The 17,682-nt window shown below is 45.9% G+C and overlaps 1 protein-coding gene and 1 long non-coding RNA gene across 2 annotated transcripts in view; one reads left to right on the plus strand and one right to left on the minus strand.

Moving 5' to 3' along the window:
• The window catches only part of LOC118655812, a 115,609-nt gene that overhangs the window by 54,806 nt on the left and 43,121 nt on the right, over window positions 1–17,682 (minus strand). The gene's annotated exons all lie outside the window — the stretch shown is intronic.
• LOC118655810 (myosin-16) overlaps window positions 1–17,682 on the plus strand; it is a 58,629-nt gene that overhangs the window by 8,941 nt on the left and 32,006 nt on the right. Inside the window, exons 9-20 of the mRNA XM_036308202.1 lie at window positions 786–889; window positions 1,314–1,452; window positions 1,820–2,088; window positions 3,720–3,890; window positions 5,590–5,769; window positions 8,075–8,201; window positions 10,353–10,411; window positions 11,320–11,407; window positions 11,781–11,898; window positions 13,320–13,440; window positions 14,898–15,034; window positions 16,353–16,434. Coding sequence (XP_036164095.1) covers window positions 786–889; window positions 1,314–1,452; window positions 1,820–2,088; window positions 3,720–3,890; window positions 5,590–5,769; window positions 8,075–8,201; window positions 10,353–10,411; window positions 11,320–11,407; window positions 11,781–11,898; window positions 13,320–13,440; window positions 14,898–15,034; window positions 16,353–16,434 — 1,595 coding nt within the window. The remainder of the gene's footprint in view (window positions 1–785; window positions 890–1,313; window positions 1,453–1,819; window positions 2,089–3,719; window positions 3,891–5,589; window positions 5,770–8,074; window positions 8,202–10,352; window positions 10,412–11,319; window positions 11,408–11,780; window positions 11,899–13,319; window positions 13,441–14,897; window positions 15,035–16,352; window positions 16,435–17,682) is intronic.

The raw sequence follows: 17,682 nt of genomic DNA on the forward strand, positions 1-17,682 counted from the left end.
GCTTATTTGTTCAATACAGTGAACTTTTAATTAATGGATGGCATTTTGATTTTGGGAGACTTCACATAAAAACCCAATTTCCTGGTTTTCCTGGAATAGCAGAAGATCTGGTAGCTATGGGCCTGCTCTCTTTTGTGGGACTAATCAGGACAGTTGAATGGTGATGGCCCCTTTGGATGGAGCTTAGGCTCTCCTGTTTACCACACTCTCCACCAAGCCCTAATGCCTATCTTCATTCCTGAGCTGTAGTTTTTCTAGATAGTAAAGATGAAAGAAAGGACAAGTGTTTCTTGCACCCATGTCTCTTCCAAAAGTGAAAAAAAAACAAAGACCAACAGGGACACTCATTTGAAGAAAAATGAAAGTAAAGATATTTGTGAAAACAACAACGTCCCAATATGATGTAATTACTATTGCTCACTGCAATCATGAGTTACCTTCTGCCTTAGAGTCTGACCTGCTCTCTGCAGGAAAGAGGAAGGTGAAAAATATGAATTCACTTATTCCAAAAATATCTACTGAGTGCATACTAGGTGCCAGAAACAGGGTCAAGTGACGGAGGACCCAACCAAGTCCCCGAGATACTCTGCCCACTCTCAAGCTCCTCATGTGACCCTGTTCAAGTCCCTCCATGGCTCTGGAAGTGATTCCAGAGGGAAGGGACCATGTCTTATTCAGCTCTGTAACCCCTCCTGCCTGGCACATGAGAGGCATTTAGAGATGTTGGTTATAAATGAAAAAGAAAGCATGCGTCACCAAGCTGTTAACTTTTCTGCTCTTGGCAGAGACTTTGTTGCTGGTCCCCAACCCTAAGGAGTACAACTGGATAAGCCAGGGTGTCACCTCGGTAGAAAACATGGACGACGGGGAGGAGCTGCTGATCACAGATGTAAGTGGGTGGGTGTGGCTGGGGAAAGACAAAGACAATCAAGACGGAAACTTTGGGGGCCTGCATGTACTACCATCAGATTTAGGGTGGAGGTCCCCCTAAGAATTGTCAGGCAGCAACCCAGATTCTTCCCTGGGCTTTCCTCCCAAGCCTGTCACAGCAAGCAGTTTCTCTTTGCAGTACTGAACTAGAATTCCATAGGGACTTCAGGGGGCCATGTACTCCACCCATTCGTTTTCTGTTTTCAGTCCTGCTAGACGTTCCATTTTGCAGAGGCCAGAGAGGTTAACAAATAGTCTGGCTCCTTGGAGAAAAACAGGCCTCACTGACCAGGGTGTGCCTGACCTCTAGAGTCCATACGGTGGCAGTGTTGTGAATGAGAAGCCAGGAGGTTCTTGGCGTTCTCCTCCCTGTGGCCTTGCAGGTTGCCTTTGATGTGCTGGGCTTCAGTGCCGAGGAGAAGCTTGGCGTTTATAAGCTGACTGGGGGCATCATGCACTTTGGCAACATGAAGTTCAAGCAGAAGCCCAGAGAGGAGCAAGCTGAAGTGGACACCACCGAGGGTAGGTGTTGAGCTGGGGCCACTCAGGCAGGAGGCAGCCAGTGGCAGGGTTTACTGCTCTCCAGGGCTTCATGCCATTTCAGAGACATGCTGTAAACCAAGAATGTTCCTTGTATGTCCAGACAATTATATTCTCAGAGAGAAATGACAGAGAATCAGAGACATGATTTTGGTTTCTATATTCTGCTTTGCCACTTGACCTTGAGGCATTGTGGAAACCATCTCACACCTCTGTTTTCTCAATGGCAACATCGGTTTTCTCCACCCTCCCCTCACCTCCTATCACACCAAAATAGACCATACTAAGTTTCTCCATGTCAGGGCACCATCTTTCTTTCACTCACCTGTTTTTTTCCATCCCTGCTCAGTGGCTGACAAAGTCGCCCATCTCATGGGTCTCAATTCCGGGGAACTCCAGAAGGGCATCACCAGGCCTCGGGTCAAAGTAGGCAACGAGTTTGTGCAAAAGGGCCAGAACATGGAACAATGCAACAACTCCATTGGGGCGCTGGGCAAGGCTGTCTACGACAAGATGTTCAAGTGGTTGGTGGTCAGGATCAACAAGACCTTGGACACCAAGATGCAGAGGCAGTTTTTCATCGGGGTGCTGGATATTGCCGGCTTTGAGATCTTTGAGGTGTGCCTGGCTTTGCCTTTTATTTCTGCTTTGGGGTGGCCATCCTCCCTTTATAAGCTACTTTTCACCACCATGTCACCTTGGACCTGGAATGGGTCAATTTCAGTTTGCTCCTGGGTCTCCGACTTTTGGCCTCCAGAAAGGTTCATCTCCATTTGCCTAGTCATAAAGAATGATAACAGACAGAAGGAGAGGTGTGCTGGAGCCAGACTGTACTGGCTCACAAGAGCTGACTGCTACATTTTCTGGAATTTTGTGAGCCAGTTGACATCATGTTGATATATGGCCCTGGTGTATTTATACCATGGAAATTGGCCAACACTACAAATCAGGCTCTTGTTTTTTTTGCCTTTTTTATTTATTTTTATACAGAGAGAGATTGAGAGACAAAGAGAGAGCTGATTTACCAACACATTAATGGCCTCCCACTTCTTGCCCACAGAAATGAGACTCGTATTATGGGTCAGGAAGACTTTCCCTCTATAATTGGAAGCTGCACTTTTAGGAATCAGTAGACTGATTCTGAACTCAGGGTGTCCGTCAACTGGTTGTGTTGCTTTAGGAAAGTGTCTACGCCTCTCTGAGGCTCAGTATTCTCAACTCTAAAATGAACAGGCTGGAGGAGATGATCTCTCAGGTTCATTTTAGCTCTGCTCTCCTATTATTCTAAGATTTCTAATAGCCACAGATGGATTTTAAAAAAAAAACAAAACACAAAAAACAGCTTAGCCCAATTTCTTTCAGGTTCTAAAAGGATAATCTGGCTGCTGTCTACAATAGAATAAGTTAATTTCAGAGGTAGAAAGAGCCTTAGAGTGTCTAAACTGTGCTCCCTTGAGTCCTGGCTAGCCACTGACAGTCAGCAGGCGTGGACTAGGGAAGAAAGAGGATACCCTGTGCCTATAGCAGAGTGTGTGCAATGAACAAACAGAAACCAAATCTCAGCGTGGCCATTTCCAAGCTGTATGTGCCTCTGTTTCCCCATCTATAAATGTGAACTCCAACCATTCTTGCCTTGTAAGTTTTTTGAGAAAATGCAGCTTAGCCCAAGGTCTGATGCATGTATATTGCTCTGTGATTTCAATGGCACCTCCACTTAAACTTGTTTTTCATGGGGCTTCAGCATAGGGTTTCATTCAGAGAAAGTAGTCTCTGGCTTATTTTATTTTATTTTTTTAAAGGCTTATAAATTCCTCAAATCCCTTCATTCTACAGATAAGGAATGAGATAAACTACACAGAGAGAGAACTGTCAAAAGGCAGAACAGGGTCAGATCTATAAAAACATCTCAAATGATTTCCATCCCTGGAAAGAAAATGGTTCTTTCCACAAACATTTTTGTTAACTACATAGGCCAGAGTCTGGCTGCCTATGTTTGGGTCCTGGCAGTACTGTGTGGCCAGGGGCACATGCTCAACCTGTTTCGTCTTTGTAGGGAGGGTAACGGAGAAGGGCTTCTCACAAGGCTGATGGGGCCACTGACAAGGTGATCGGTGTTAAGGCATTTGATATAGTGCCTGATACAGATTGGCCCTTGGCAGATTTTAGCTCTGCTTGTGGCTCATCTTTTGGTGCTGGGAAAGGCTCTGTCAGTGTCTGGGCTGAGACCCCTCTTTTTGTCCTCCTGACAGTTCAACAGCTTTGAGCAGCTGTGCATCAACTTCACCAACGAGAAGCTGCAACAGTTCTTCAACCACCACATGTTTGTGCTGGAGCAGGAGGAGTACAAGAGGGAAGGCATCGAATGGGTCTTCATAGACTTTGGCCTCGACCTGCAGGCCTGCATTGACCTCCTGGAAAAGGTAACTGCTCCTCAAAGGAGTGGCTTGGAAAGAGACCAGGCCCTGACCAGAGCTCACATCAGGAGGGAATTTCACTGGGGTCTGCAGGGAGACAGAACCTGGATTTGGGGCAGTCAGCAATACTGCTGATGACTTTGGTTGGCCTGACTCAAGCATATCAATCTTGCGGATTTGACATGCTTGGCTCTGACCTCTAGCTTCTTCTCTGCAAAATGGGTATATCAGTGACTAGAGTGACCATGGTTAGTTGGGCTGTTGCCTGCCTTAACTCACTGGATCATCACAAGCTACCATATGTGGGGAATAAATTGTTATAACCATTTCACATAGGGGAACATTGAGGCACAGAGAAGGGAAGTCACTTGTCTAAGGTCATACAACCTATGAGTGGAAAAATTGGGCTCTAACCCAGGCAATCTAATTGTCTCTCCTGTAATCACACAATAGGGATTATGTTGGTTTAGCAAATGACCTAGTTCAAGAATAGATATTGTTTGATTAAATTCGGAAAAGGGATAGAAAAAGGACATTAATGGGATAGATGAAATTTGAACAAAGTCTGTTCATAGTATTACACCAATGTTAATTTCTCGGTTTTCATTATTGTACAGAGTAACTTATGTTAACATTTGGAGAAGTTGAATGAAGGATATTTAGGAATGCTTTACATTATTTTTGCAAGCCTAAAATTATATCAAAGTGAAAAGTTAAAAATTTTTTAAAAAGAAAGAACATATCTTATCTCTTAGGCTCATCCTTAAGCCCATCATAGAGAATCTATCATCAAGATAGCCAGGGGTGCCCGGCCAGTGTGGCTCAGTGGTTGAGTGTCGATCTATGAACCAGGAGGTCATGGTTCAATTCCTGGTCAGGGCACATGCCTGGGTTGCAGGCTCAATCCCCAGTGGAGGGCATGCAGGAGGCAGCAATGATCAATTATTCTTTCTCATCATTGATGTTTCTATCTCTCCCTCTCCCTTCCTCTCTGAAATCAATAAAAATCTGTATTTTTAAAGATAGCCAGGGGTCTCCGATGTGGGCTCAGCTTTAACCCTCCAGGAAAACAGAGTCTCCAAAATCAGGCTGCATGCATGATTCATCCACCCCCAACACCTGCAAATATCTCCCTGTCCAGCTGTCACAGAGCCTGGAATGTTCTCATGCTTGAGCTTTGGGGTTAAGCATTGCCTTCTTCTATAAGTCTTCTTTAAATATCCAGACTTCCCAGAAGAGAGGGAATAATAAGGCACTAATAACATTTATGAGCACCCCTTTTTTGTGTAAGCAGAGACCTAGAACAACATGAGGGCCCTGGGTAGTCAGGAATGTCATTGAGGAGGAGTAGATAAAAGCAGATAAATTAAACACAGAGAGGTCAGGTGTTACTGATTTCACCCTTTTTCTGAGGGCCAAACCTACCTAGCACCACTGTATGGATGGGGTTAACATCTGGGGAGCTATCTGCTCCCTTCAGACTTGTCTTCCCTTCTACTGGACTACATGAATTCTAGCCTCTTTCAAGTTTAAATGGCCATGCAAAGATCAGACCATTACGTGCCAGGCATCTTTCCCAGAGTTCTGCTTCCTGGCCACATGGGTGTGTGAGGCACCCCTCCCACCAACCCCAGGCCAACATCAAAGTGTCCCCTTCATGATCCTGTGGCCTCCTCTAACGCTGTCCATTCCTCTTCTCTTCTAGCCCATGGGCATCTTCTCCATCTTGGAGGAGCAGTGTGTGTTCCCCAAGGCCACCGACGCCACATTCAAGGCAGCCCTATATGACAACCACCTGGGCAAGTCCAACAACTTCCTCAAACCCAAGGGAGGAAAGGGCAAAGGGGCTGAGGCCCACTTTGAGCTCGTCCACTATGCAGGCACTGTGAGTATTATCCTGTGGCCACCTACTGGCTGCTGTTTCTTCTTCCTGTTATAGGTCCTGACACACCCTCCCTGAGGCTTCCTGCCTCCAACTAGTACACCCACGATAAAACAGGGTGATCAGCTCATTGACATAAACTCCAGTTCATACTTCATCACTGCATCTGAGAATTTAAAAGATATCCAGCCTAGGATGCCTGCTAGGGAGTGACCAACAGTTTTTACCCTCAGAACTGCCAGGGCCACACCATGATATATGGCCATTGGTTTGACAGGTGAACTTCAGTCTTGGTCAGAAATGAGAACACTTGAAAAAAATTCCATGAGCCCATTAATCATTTCCTAAATGATTAACTCATCCCTCTGAAAGCCTGTGGCTGCCAAACCAACAAGGTGACATCTCTGAAGTGGCTTTTCACTCATGACAATCCCAGTCCTCAGGGAAGGGGGAAATTAAGTGCAAGCAGGACGCAGGTTCTATTTGAATAATTCATAGGGGAGACAACATTCGTCCATCCAGTTTATAAGAATCTTTGGCTTCCTCGGGATTTCAGTATTGCCATAAATGCCAATGTTCCTGCCACTAAAGTTTATTGACTGCCGGGGTCCAGCCCCAGCAGGTCCAGGGGTCCCCAAAGGTGTAGATGGAGTCGGCGAAGAAGGAAGGACACGGAGACAATGTTCAGTTGATCAGCAGCCTAGCCAGGATCTCCAGCCAGGATCACCAGCCAAGTTCTGGTCTGGATCTCCAGAGAGGTTCTGCTGTTTATTGTCTTGTTACATCCGTATTTATCCCAGTTGATTTTAATCCTGTCAATTTCTATTACAAAGGTTAGGGCGTTTCTTATCTCCATTCCAGGGAGTAAAGATTATGTAGCTTAAGCATGATTGTTTGTAGTGATTAACTACCCGCCTGGCACTTAGTTAAGGAGTTTCATCCCCTCCCTGACTTCAGGGAAAAATTCCTACCTGGGGAAACAACCTTTCTTGGAGAGGTGACCTTGGTTAAAACACACAGCGCTAAGGGGAGCAAACATATTAAGAACAGTATGCTATATACGCCAGGTCCCTTGAAACATATGCTGTGCAGATGTTTCTTTCCTGCAGCGACTGTGTCAAGCAGCAAGGATGGACCGGCTTCCGGCAATTGACCCTCCTTGGGTTTAACTGCAGGAAACAGTAGCCTCAGCACCAGAGCCACCAGGAAAGCTGCTGTTGGACTGAGCATTGGGACCAAGATTTTATAATCTCATCAACCATAACAATGTCAATTACTCACAAAATGAATAGTGCCAACATCTAGAGCAGTGGTTCTCAACCTGTGGGTCGTGACCCCTTTGGGGGTCAAACGACCCTTTCACAGGGGTCGCCTAAATACATCCTGCATATCAAATATTTACATTACGATTCATAACAGTAGCAAAATTACAGCTATGAAGTAGCAACGAAAATAATTTTATGGCTGGGGGTAACCACAATATGAAGTACTGTATTAAAGGGTCTCGGCATTAGGAAGGTTGAGAACCACTGATCTAGAGCAAACAGCAGGCTTGGGGCTGAATTGCAGTGTCCCACCCATCTCCCACACTGAAATGAGAAGCAATGGAATATTCAAAGTCAAATGGGGACTCTGCACTTCCAAGAAGGCTCTAAAATAAAGCCTGGAGATGACAAACCTCTATGCTCTATAGGACATAAGAAACCCAAACTTTTGAGGTTCTCATCTGCTCCCTTGTTTCTCAGTACTCAGTAGAAGGATCTGAAAGGCTCCTTCCTCTTTGTCTCTCCTGCTGGTGCCACATGGCAAATGGGAAATATAAATTTGTGGATTTCCAATTACCTGGACACAATGGAGCCCCCAGAAATAGATAAGTGAAGACCCCCACCATTCCACCAGGCAATGGCCCAGGGTATATGTGCTTCTCAGCAAGGAGAGACCAAATGCTCTCACAGGGAAGCCAGTCACTGACAGTAATATCATATCACCTGAGTAGAAGAAGATCCAATGGTCAGGAAAGCTCGATGTGGCCAGCAAAGCAAGACATGCAAGATAAGGTCACAGCCCAGCAGAGAGCATCTGGGAGTCCTGGTTTGTGGGCAAAGGCCAGAAGTTGGGTGTCCTAGACAGGTAAACTGCAAATGCCCAAGAAAGCAGATGATGGGGCCTCTATGTGGGATATCCCAAGACTCCAGGGAGTCGTTGGGACAAGAATGGAAGTACCAGGAGATGGGAGATTGGTCTTGGGAACTGAGAGTAGGTAGAGTTATAGGTAGAAATATAATTACTGGCATTTTCCCTTTTCCAGGTGGGTTACAACATCACAGGCTGGCTAGAGAAAAACAAAGACCCCCTGAATGAAACAGTGGTGGGCTTATTCCAGAAATCGACAATGTCAATCCTGGCCATTCTCTTCAAAGAAGAGGAGGCTCCAGGTATGGCTGAACGCTTGTTGTGTCCAGTCTCCCTATGTTGATGCCCTTTTGTGGCCAAAAGGAAAGGAAAAAGAAAACAAAACTTTTTCATTCAACTCTGGATGGATGGATGGATGGATGGATGGATGGATGGATGGATGGATGAATGGCATGTTGCTTAAGGTAGGCCATGGAAGATACCACCATAGAGGGATGCAGATGCAACCTGAGAGCTTCCATCAGCTGAATCAATCATCCGGTCCATATCACCTGTGGGTGGAACAATACTGCTTTGGAAAAGTTGATGCCCAGAAGCTCTGTGCTTATTTTCTGCTCCCTGCTTGCCTTTGTCTGAGGCAAATGCCAAGACCAGCCTTACCTCCAGCCCAGTCTAGGTTGTGCGGCCCATAGGGGAACACCCTGGGTGAGAGTTGCCCAATTGGGCTGCCACTCAGTGGGGCAAGAAATGCAAATCTCCTTTGGCTCAGAGATGTTTTCACCACCAACATGCAATTCTTCAGATGGTCTGTGTGCTCTTCCTCTTCCCCAGGTGATGGGAATAGTTTGGACTACATGTCCCCTTGTGCCAGCCCTAAATCACCAAGGACTACACTCTCTCCAAGGACACAGTACTTCTTTTGGCAATTATGTCAAAGTCAGCCATTGGCCCACTCCCTGATAGATCTCATTTTCCTGATGGGAAGACCCCATCTTAAGTAGTCCCAAAAGGGTTTTTTTTTGTTTTTTTTTATTCAGGCCTTCTACCCATTTTTTTTTTAATTAAATCTTTATTGTTCAGATTATTACATTTGTTCCTCTTTTTTCCCCCCCATAACTCCCCTCCTCCCAGTTCCCGCCCCACCCTCCGCCCTCACTCCCCACTCACTGTCCTCATCCATAGGTGCATGATTTTTGTCCAGTCTCTTCCCGCATCTCCCACACCCCTTTCCCCCCCAAGAATAGTCAGTCCATTCCCTTTCTATGTCCCTGATTCTATTATAATCACCAGTTCATTCTGTTCATCAGATTATTTATTCACTTGATTCTTAGATTCACTTGTTGATAGATGCATATTTGTTGTTCATAATTTGTATCTTTACCTTTTTCCTCCTCTTCCTCTTCTTAAAGGATACCTTTCAGTATTTCATATAATCCTGGTTTGGTGGTGATGAACTCCTTTAGCTTTTCCTTATCTGTGAAGCTCTTTATCTGACCTTCAATTCTGAATGATAGCTTTGCTGGATAAAGTAATCTTGGTTGTAGGTTCTTGGTATTCATCACTTTGAATATTTCTTGCCACTCCCTTCTGGCCTGCAAAGTTTCTGTTGAGAAATCAGCTGACAGTCGTATGGGTATTCCCTTGTAGGTAACTGAGTTTCTTTCTCTTGCTGTTTTTAAGATTCTCTCTTTATCTTTTGCTCTTGGCATTTTAATTATGATGTGTCTTGGTGTGGTCCTCTTTGGATTCCTTTTGTTTGGGGTTCTCCGCGCTTCTTGGACCTGTAAGTCCATTTCTTTCACCAGGTGGGGGAAGTTTTCTGTCATTTCTTCAAATAGGTTTTCAATATCTTGCTCTCTCTCATCTTCTGGCACCCCTATAATTCTGATGTTGGTACGCTTGAAGCTGTCCCAGAGGCTCCTTACACTATCCTTGCATTTTTGGATTCTTTTTTCATATTGCTTTTCCGGTTGGGTGTTTTTTGCTTCCTCGCATTTCAAATCATTGACTTGATTCTTGCGCTCCTCTGGTCTGTCGGGACTCTGTATAATATTCGTTATTTCAGCCCGTGTATGCTTAATTTCTAGTTGGTTCCCCAATATAACATCGAGGGTCTCATTAGTTTTCTTGTAGATCTCATTAAGTTTATCGGCGGCTTCTAAACAGTTCTTGAGAGCCCTTAAAAGTGTGGTTCTGAACTCTATATCTTCCATTGACAATTTTGTCCTGTTTCTTTGTCTCCGCATTTTGTTATGCTTCCTTGGTGCACCCCCTAGTGGTCTTTGTGCGCAGTCTTATAGTTAAACCTTGATTGTTGTAGCTAATACCAGGGAGGGTTTGACCTCCAGGCCAAGTGGTTATCCCAAAAGGTTTTTAAAGCCAGAGAATGCATATCCTTGAGACAGCCTCCCATGCTGGGCGCTGATGTGAAATGTATTGTCTCTCTTTCTCAGCTGGAAGCAAGAAGCAGAAGAGAGGTTCCTCCTTCATGACAGTCTCCAACTTCTACCGGGTAAGTAGGGGCTGCCCCAGAGTCCACCTTGCATTCAGTGCACCTACCCTCTCCTTTCAATGGTATGGTGGTACGGCTGCCACCTCACAACCAAGGACAGGATGGTTTCATTTCTATGACTATGGTTGCCTCTTGCATTTGAGGAGTCTGTTTCCTTCTGAAGGGGTCACAGAACCACAGGACAGTAGAGCAGAAAAGAACCTCAGAGATGGTCCAGTCTAGTTGTGTTGTTTCAGACTGAAACCCAGAGAATGATGGGACTTGCCCAACATGACAAGTGGAGATATCAATGGCTAAGCAGCTCTTGTGCCCTAGAGTTAGTTGGCATGTCTTCTTCCACAAAGTTTGGGCATTACTGGAAACATGTTCTAAAGTGCAGAAGTGCAGCCAATGAAGAGATGTTACACAAAGAAAGATTTTAATATTTCCCAAGAATCAGCTGTCCTAAGGCAGAGTAGGTCACCTCATTGGAGGATCCAGGCAGAGCAGGAAGAACTGTTTAGTAGGGAGGTTAAGAATGGACAGGGTTTGGTCTACACACAGGCACTATGGCTCCTTTTACTATCAAGATTTTATAATGATCCAGCACTGAATCAGAAGAGGCCCTGCTTCTTGTAAATCATGTCACCTTAGGCAACTCACTGGATCTCCGAGAGCACTGCTAACCAACAGAACATTACACAATGACAGAAATGTTCTGTTCTTTCCAACATGATGTCCAATATGGTAGCCATTATCCATATGTAGCTAGTAAGTACTTGAAAGTGGATGCTGTGATTGAAAGAACTGGATTTTAATTTTAACTTAATTAATTAAACTAAATAAATACCTCTCCTGAGTGTAGGTGTCCTGCAACACCAGTGCCAAATTTACTCATTCTTCATTTTAATTTTTCCTCCATTCCCCAGGAGCAATTGAACAAGCTGATGACCACCCTCCACAGCACTGCCCCTCATTTTGTCCGCTGTATTGTGCCTAATGAGTTCAAGCAATCAGGTATATCATGGGGACGTGTATCCCTGCTGAAAGTTCTCAGGAGCTGTGAATTTGGTGTCTGCTCCAAATTAAGTCCAATAACCAGGAATGATGGGGGCTAAATGGGGCATGAAAGAATCCCCAACAATGGATAATCCAAAAATTGTGTTCTAGCTGCTTTGTACAGCAGAGTGGTGTCCACCCAGACAGAAGTCACCCTCAGGAGAGCCTTTGGGACTTTGCTGAATTGTGGGGAACAGGGACCCCTGGGAAGTGATAGGAGGAGACTAGGGTTGATGATGTGGATACTCAGTTCAGTCTTCTTAAGTGGCAAGAAGTGGCCTGTCCCACCATAGAGTAGTGACTCCCCATCCTGTGCCCTCCCTCTTGGCAGGTGTGGTGGATGCCCACCTAATCATGCACCAGCTGGCTTGCAATGGAGTCCTGGAAGGTATCCGTATTTGCAGGAAGGGCTTCCCAAACAGGCTGCAATACCCAGAGTTCAAACAGAGGTGAGTGAGTGGTATGTCCCAGAAACCTTGACAATTTCCAGGGACTGACTATTGACAAATATAATCCTATTGTCACAGACACTGTGGGTACAAAGACGTATGCTGCCTCACTATCTCTACTTCACTACACATTGGCACACATTTCAACTGCCATCACCTGCATTTCTTTGCCTGAGGGCTTTCTCAGGCTGCTGGGGCCTACTTTGCTACTTGGCAGGCTGAAAGTATCAGGAATTAATGCCTCCCCAGGAGCAGCCTTCAACCAATGAGTAAGGGCAGTTGGTATATTAATATTTCAGCTCCGCCAAAACCGGTTTGGCTCAGTGGATGGAGCGTCGGCCTGCGGACTGAAGGGTCCCAGGTTCGATTCCAGTCGGGGGCATGTACCTGGGTTGCGGGCATATCCCCGGTAGGAGATGTGCAGGAGGCAGCTGATCGATGTTTCTCTCTCATCGATGTTTCTAACTCTCTATCTCTCTCCCTTCCTCTCTGTAAAAAAATCAATATATAAAAAAAAAAATATTTCAGCTCCCTCACCCTTCTGATGGGGTAACTCTGAGGTGTGTCCTACACTGGCTGTCAGATCAGATAACAACATGCTGGTAAATGTTAAAAATGGGCTCTCCAGGTTTAAAAACAAAAGAAACCCTGATTTGTAGCGTCTGCCTGTATCCATGGTGTAAATACTCCCACCACAGCTGATTTCAAGCTACCAATGTGGCATCACTGAATGTGGAGTTGGGAAGAGATGCACACTATTCACTCTTATGAGCCAGTAGGAGCAGGTTCCAACTCACCACTGCTCCTAGTGTCCCCAGCAGGATTAAGATCCAGTTGCCTGCTATAATAACTGGCTTGATAGCATGCCTTTTATTTGCTTCCCAACCCACTTCCCAACTCTGCCACTTCCCAATTAACTACTTGCACTTGAATCCTGGTCTCAGGTTCTGCTTCCGAGGGAACCCAAACCAAGACCCCATCTTTGCATTATTTTACTTCTACTCTCTCTCTACTTGCTAGAGCATGTGACCATAGATTGACAGAGTAAGAAGGGTCACCTGAGGTCATCTTGTCCAAGTCATCTGAAGTCCCTAATTGGGGAAGGACTTATCTAAGATCACAAAGGGGGCTGCTTGCAGGTCAGGAAAAATAAGCAGTTCTCCTATGCCTGGAAGAAAAGAAGTTTGGTGTCTTCATTTCTACAAACACCTCCCCTCTGAAACCTCAACCCACACTGACATTTAGTCCCCAAGTCTCCTGTCAGACACATCTATCTGCCTGCTATAGTATCTGTAAAAGAAATCTATCCCCTGACTCAAGGGCCATGCCATAGATCAGGGGATAACTGCATGGACAAGCTTTCATGCTGCCAGCTTGGAGATGACACTGACTGCATGACTGTTGTTACCCTCTCCTGATAGGTACCAAGTGCTGAACCCCAACGTGATTCCTCAGGGATTCGTAGACAACAAGAAGGCCTCAGAGCTGCTGCTTGGGTCCATTGACCTGGATGTAAATGAATACAAAATTGGACATACCAAGGTAGGGTCTTCCAGGGTACAGCCTCCCTATAACACTCAGCCTTGTTTTAAGAAGGTGAGCTTCAAGATGTGAATTCCAGCCCCACCACTGGCCAGTTGCCTGTCTTGTACAAGCTTCTTGGCTAATGAAACCCTCAGTTTCCTCCTTTGAAAAAGCAGGGCTCATAAGGTCAATTTCATCGGGGTGACTAAAAGTAACATACATGAGAATCCAGCTCAGACAGAATACTATTCAATAAATGGTAGGATATTTCTTAGGATTGTATGACCCCAGATTTCTAAAAATAAAAGGAGCCCATTAGAATCAAGGTCCTGGATTTGACCAGGGCATGGCAGGACATGTATGGTTCGGGTCTTCAGATGAAGCACCATAATCCTAGCCCACACACACCAACAGCCCCAGCCCTGAGCTGGCAGATAATTCTGGGTTGACTCAGATGGGGCAGCCACCGGATTCCGACTCACAGGACCTGGGCTATCCTTTGTCTGTCTCACTTCCTGGTCTCACAGAGTACTGTCAGGATTGTTAGGGCCAGCCAGGTTGACAGTGAACAGTGTCCATCTATAGCTACCTGATCAGACTGGACCCCAACGTGACAGCCAGGGTGACATGGGAGGAGCACTGGCTTTACAGTCAAGAGGGTCAGGCTCATAGCCTGCCTCTTGTGTAGCCTGGAGCAGGTCACTTGCCTCTCCTAGTTTCATGGGTGGCCCAGGCGAGTACAACTTCTCCACAGGCCTGGTGTGGCTCAATGCATGTGACCAAAATTTGCATTTCGCGAGTCTTGTTTTCCTGGGGATGAGTCCCACTGACACACTAGAGCTGGATGCCTGAAATTGTGCAGCCTTAGTACAACTCTGTCTCCTTTCTGGAACTCCCCACCCCCCACCCCCAGCTGATCACTATCCGCTCTTCCCACTCCCAGATTCCCATGGGATCATGACTATCCAGGCTGCTTTGCATGGTGGTAAAAAAAGGGAGGCCCCTTGACACCCTGGCTACAAGCAATCACAGCAGCGGGGATTATAAGGATCTCACACTTTACTCAGAGCTTCATAGTTACAAAAGTTCTTTTATGCCTGTTATTTAATCCTTATAACAACTGTCTAAGGAAGGGATCAGCATTCCCATTTCACAGATAAGGAACTGAGGCCATAAGATGTGAGGAAACGTGTCCAAGGTGACCCAGCTAGTAAGTGCAAGACCAGGTCTGGAGCCTATAGGAGAATCCAAGGGCAAGAGGAACTAAACATTGAGGCTACAGTGGCCCTGCTATTGGAGGTGTCCAGGCTGGGGCCAGCTGATTTTGAGGGGCCTCAAATACCAGCACTAGACTGTGTCTCTTAACTCTTAAAGACCCTTCTGAATCTCTGGTGCTTTGATTTTAACCCCCACTCCCAAGTTGCTGCTATTGGTGACAGCTCGGCTATTTTCAGATAAGTGTGTCTTTCCTCTAGGTATTCTTCCGAGCAGGCATCCTGGCCAAGCTCGAGGACATGCGAGATGAGCGTCTAGCCAAGATCATGACGATGTTACAGTGTCGGCTCCGGGGTTTCCTTATGAGGGTTGAGTTCAAGAAGATGCTGGAACGAAGGTAGCATACATGAACACCAATGGGGCAGGACCACTGAAGCCACACACATCCTTACAAAATGACCAGGAACCCTGCCATACACACAGTGGTCAGCTCCATTAGTGACACAGTGCAGTGAGGTGCCAATGTCTTTGCTGGACCAAAGAACCCTGTTTGGAGGCTATAATAGTTTTCCAAGGCTGCCATAACAAAGCCCCACAAACTGCGTGTCTTAAAACAACAGAAACTTATTTTCTCATAGTTGTGGAGGTCAACAGTCTGAAAGCAATGTGTTGGAAGTCCATGCTCCCTCTGAAGGCTCTAGAGGAGGAACCTTTCTTGCCTCTTTCAGTCCTGGTAGCCCCAGGCATTTATTGGCATCACTCCAGTCTCTGCCTCTGTCTTCATATGGCCTTCTTCTCTGTGTCTGTCTTCAAATCTTCCTCCTTTTTATAAGGATACCAGTCATCTTGGGTTAGGGTCCCACTCTATTCCAGTATAACTCATCTTAACCCCAGTAATTTTACATCTGCTAAGACCCTATTTCCAAATAAGGTCATATTCACAAGCACTGGGGATTAGGACTTCAACATACGTTTTGAAAGAGACACAATCGAACTCATAACAGGGACCACCTAACATAAACCCTTCTCCCTACAGTGTATAAGCTACTTTCACAGCCATCCCCTTACTTGCTCCATATGATGATGATGATGCTGTGAGAGGGAAGTGGGAGGGCCAATACCGCCATTTTATAGATGAGGTTAAGGAACTGGGCCAGGTTCATGAAGAGTCAGGATTAGATCCCAGAAATCCTCATTCCAAATCCCTGCCCTCAGAATCCTGTTTTTCAGTCAGCTCCCCAAAACAGTAATTAGAAAGTATCTCAGGCTGCCCTGCTTGACTTGTGACTGACTCTGGCAATTTGTGGTCATAGAATTAGTAATAATAGTAGCGATGGATAAATAATAACAGTAATGAACTCCTGATATCCAGCATCAGGCCCTCTGTGACCCCAGCTGAAGGCAGGGACATCGATTAGGGGCTGAGTGGTCGGATGGCAACCCAAGCCAGCCCAAGGCTTTGGTGCCCAGGAAGTCACTGGTAAAAGTCAGTCAAATGAAAGTGCAAGGGACAAGAAAGGGTGGATTCCAAAGACTGCTGATGTATGGGATTAGGAGCCAATCAGTGATTTCCGGTGAGGAAAGAAAGGGAAATGCAGGAAGAAATGAGTAGTCTGTCTCAGCCTTATGCTGTCTGAGAGGAATGGTTCCATCTGGGAGGCCAGGTCCTGACACGTGCATTTTAACCCATGCAACCCTGAATTCTCTTTTTGCAGAATTGGCCTGAAAGTCATCCAGCGGAACACACGCAAGTTCTTAGAGCTGCGTTTCTGGGGCTGGTGGAAGCTCTACAACAAGGTGAGGGCTGAGGGCTAGGCCAGCTGGTATTGCTGCTATCTGCGGGCAGGGGCCTCTGTCCTAGGTAGAAAGAGGTGCCTCTTGGGGATGGAAAGCCATGGATGCTACAGGGACAGTCTAAAAATGAGAGTGCCTTGGAGACAGAGGGGTCTAGCCTCCTTCCAGACAGGGGCTAATTCCTCCCTCAGAAAAATCATAGTGTCTTCCCCCCTTTCATCTCATCCCTAAAAATAAAATACACTTAGAGTGGAGAGGAGCCCCCGACTCTGCTGCAGAAAGTGGGCGTGGCTATCAGGCCCCACCCCTGGGGGTTGAGGCATCTTCAACTCCCTTAGTAAAGTCCTTGGCTTCAGAACTGGGGTGGCCTCAGAAAATCATGAGATCTGACATCTCATTTCCCAGACTCTTCCAAGAGAGCAGTGAGGGCGGTGTGAGTCAGCCAGGTGATGGGGCTGCTGGTGCCCCAAGCAGCCAGGCCAGCCTCAACCAATGCAGGAGGCCATGAACCAGCCTACTGCATGCAGGTTGAATCACACCAGGTTATGACATCACAGCTGGGGCCCCCATTGAGAGGGAACACACCACTGGGCACCACAGGAGCCAGATGCAGGGCTGCCACACTCAGCCAACAGGAGAATGCTTGTCTCAAGGGGCAGCCATGTGGAGAATTAGGAGAGGTTCCAGGTCATCTCGGGTGGTTGTGAGCCCCCCACACCGCACACAGAAGTTCTTTTCCCTCCCAGAGAAAAAGTGCTTTTAAACAATTGGTGCTGACCACAAATTTATCCTAGTAAAGGGAGAATAGTAAGTTCCGCATCCCCAAATGTGCCCACACATAGGCGATTGCAGAGGGTCCTAGATGAGCATTCTCAAAGTTCATCATCACTGGCACATTCCCCACCTGTTCAATGACTGAGCTTTTTTCCTTTATATCAACTCACTGTTTTGATCTTGAAAATTTATTTTAAAAGGAAACTTCATTTCCTTAACCTGCTCTAATCTCATCCTAAGCAAATAGCATCCATAAAATTATGAATCTGACAAGTGCTTTTTCATTTTTAAAAAAAATTTTCAAAATTATTTGTTATTATTATTAATAATTATTTTAAAGTAACTATGTAACAATAAAAATCAAAGGGTTTCAATGCAGTGCTGGAATCCATCTCACCTGTCCCCTTTGTGTACGGATTACCATTTAGGAAGTCCCAGACCAACAGCTCTTGGGGTCTTTCAAGCAGACACAGTGAT

Source organism: Myotis myotis, unplaced genomic scaffold (genome assembly GCF_014108235.1).
Source record: "Myotis myotis isolate mMyoMyo1 unplaced genomic scaffold, mMyoMyo1.p scaffold_m19_p_5, whole genome shotgun sequence".
In the NCBI taxonomy this organism is placed as follows: Eukaryota; Metazoa; Chordata; class Mammalia; order Chiroptera; family Vespertilionidae; genus Myotis; species Myotis myotis.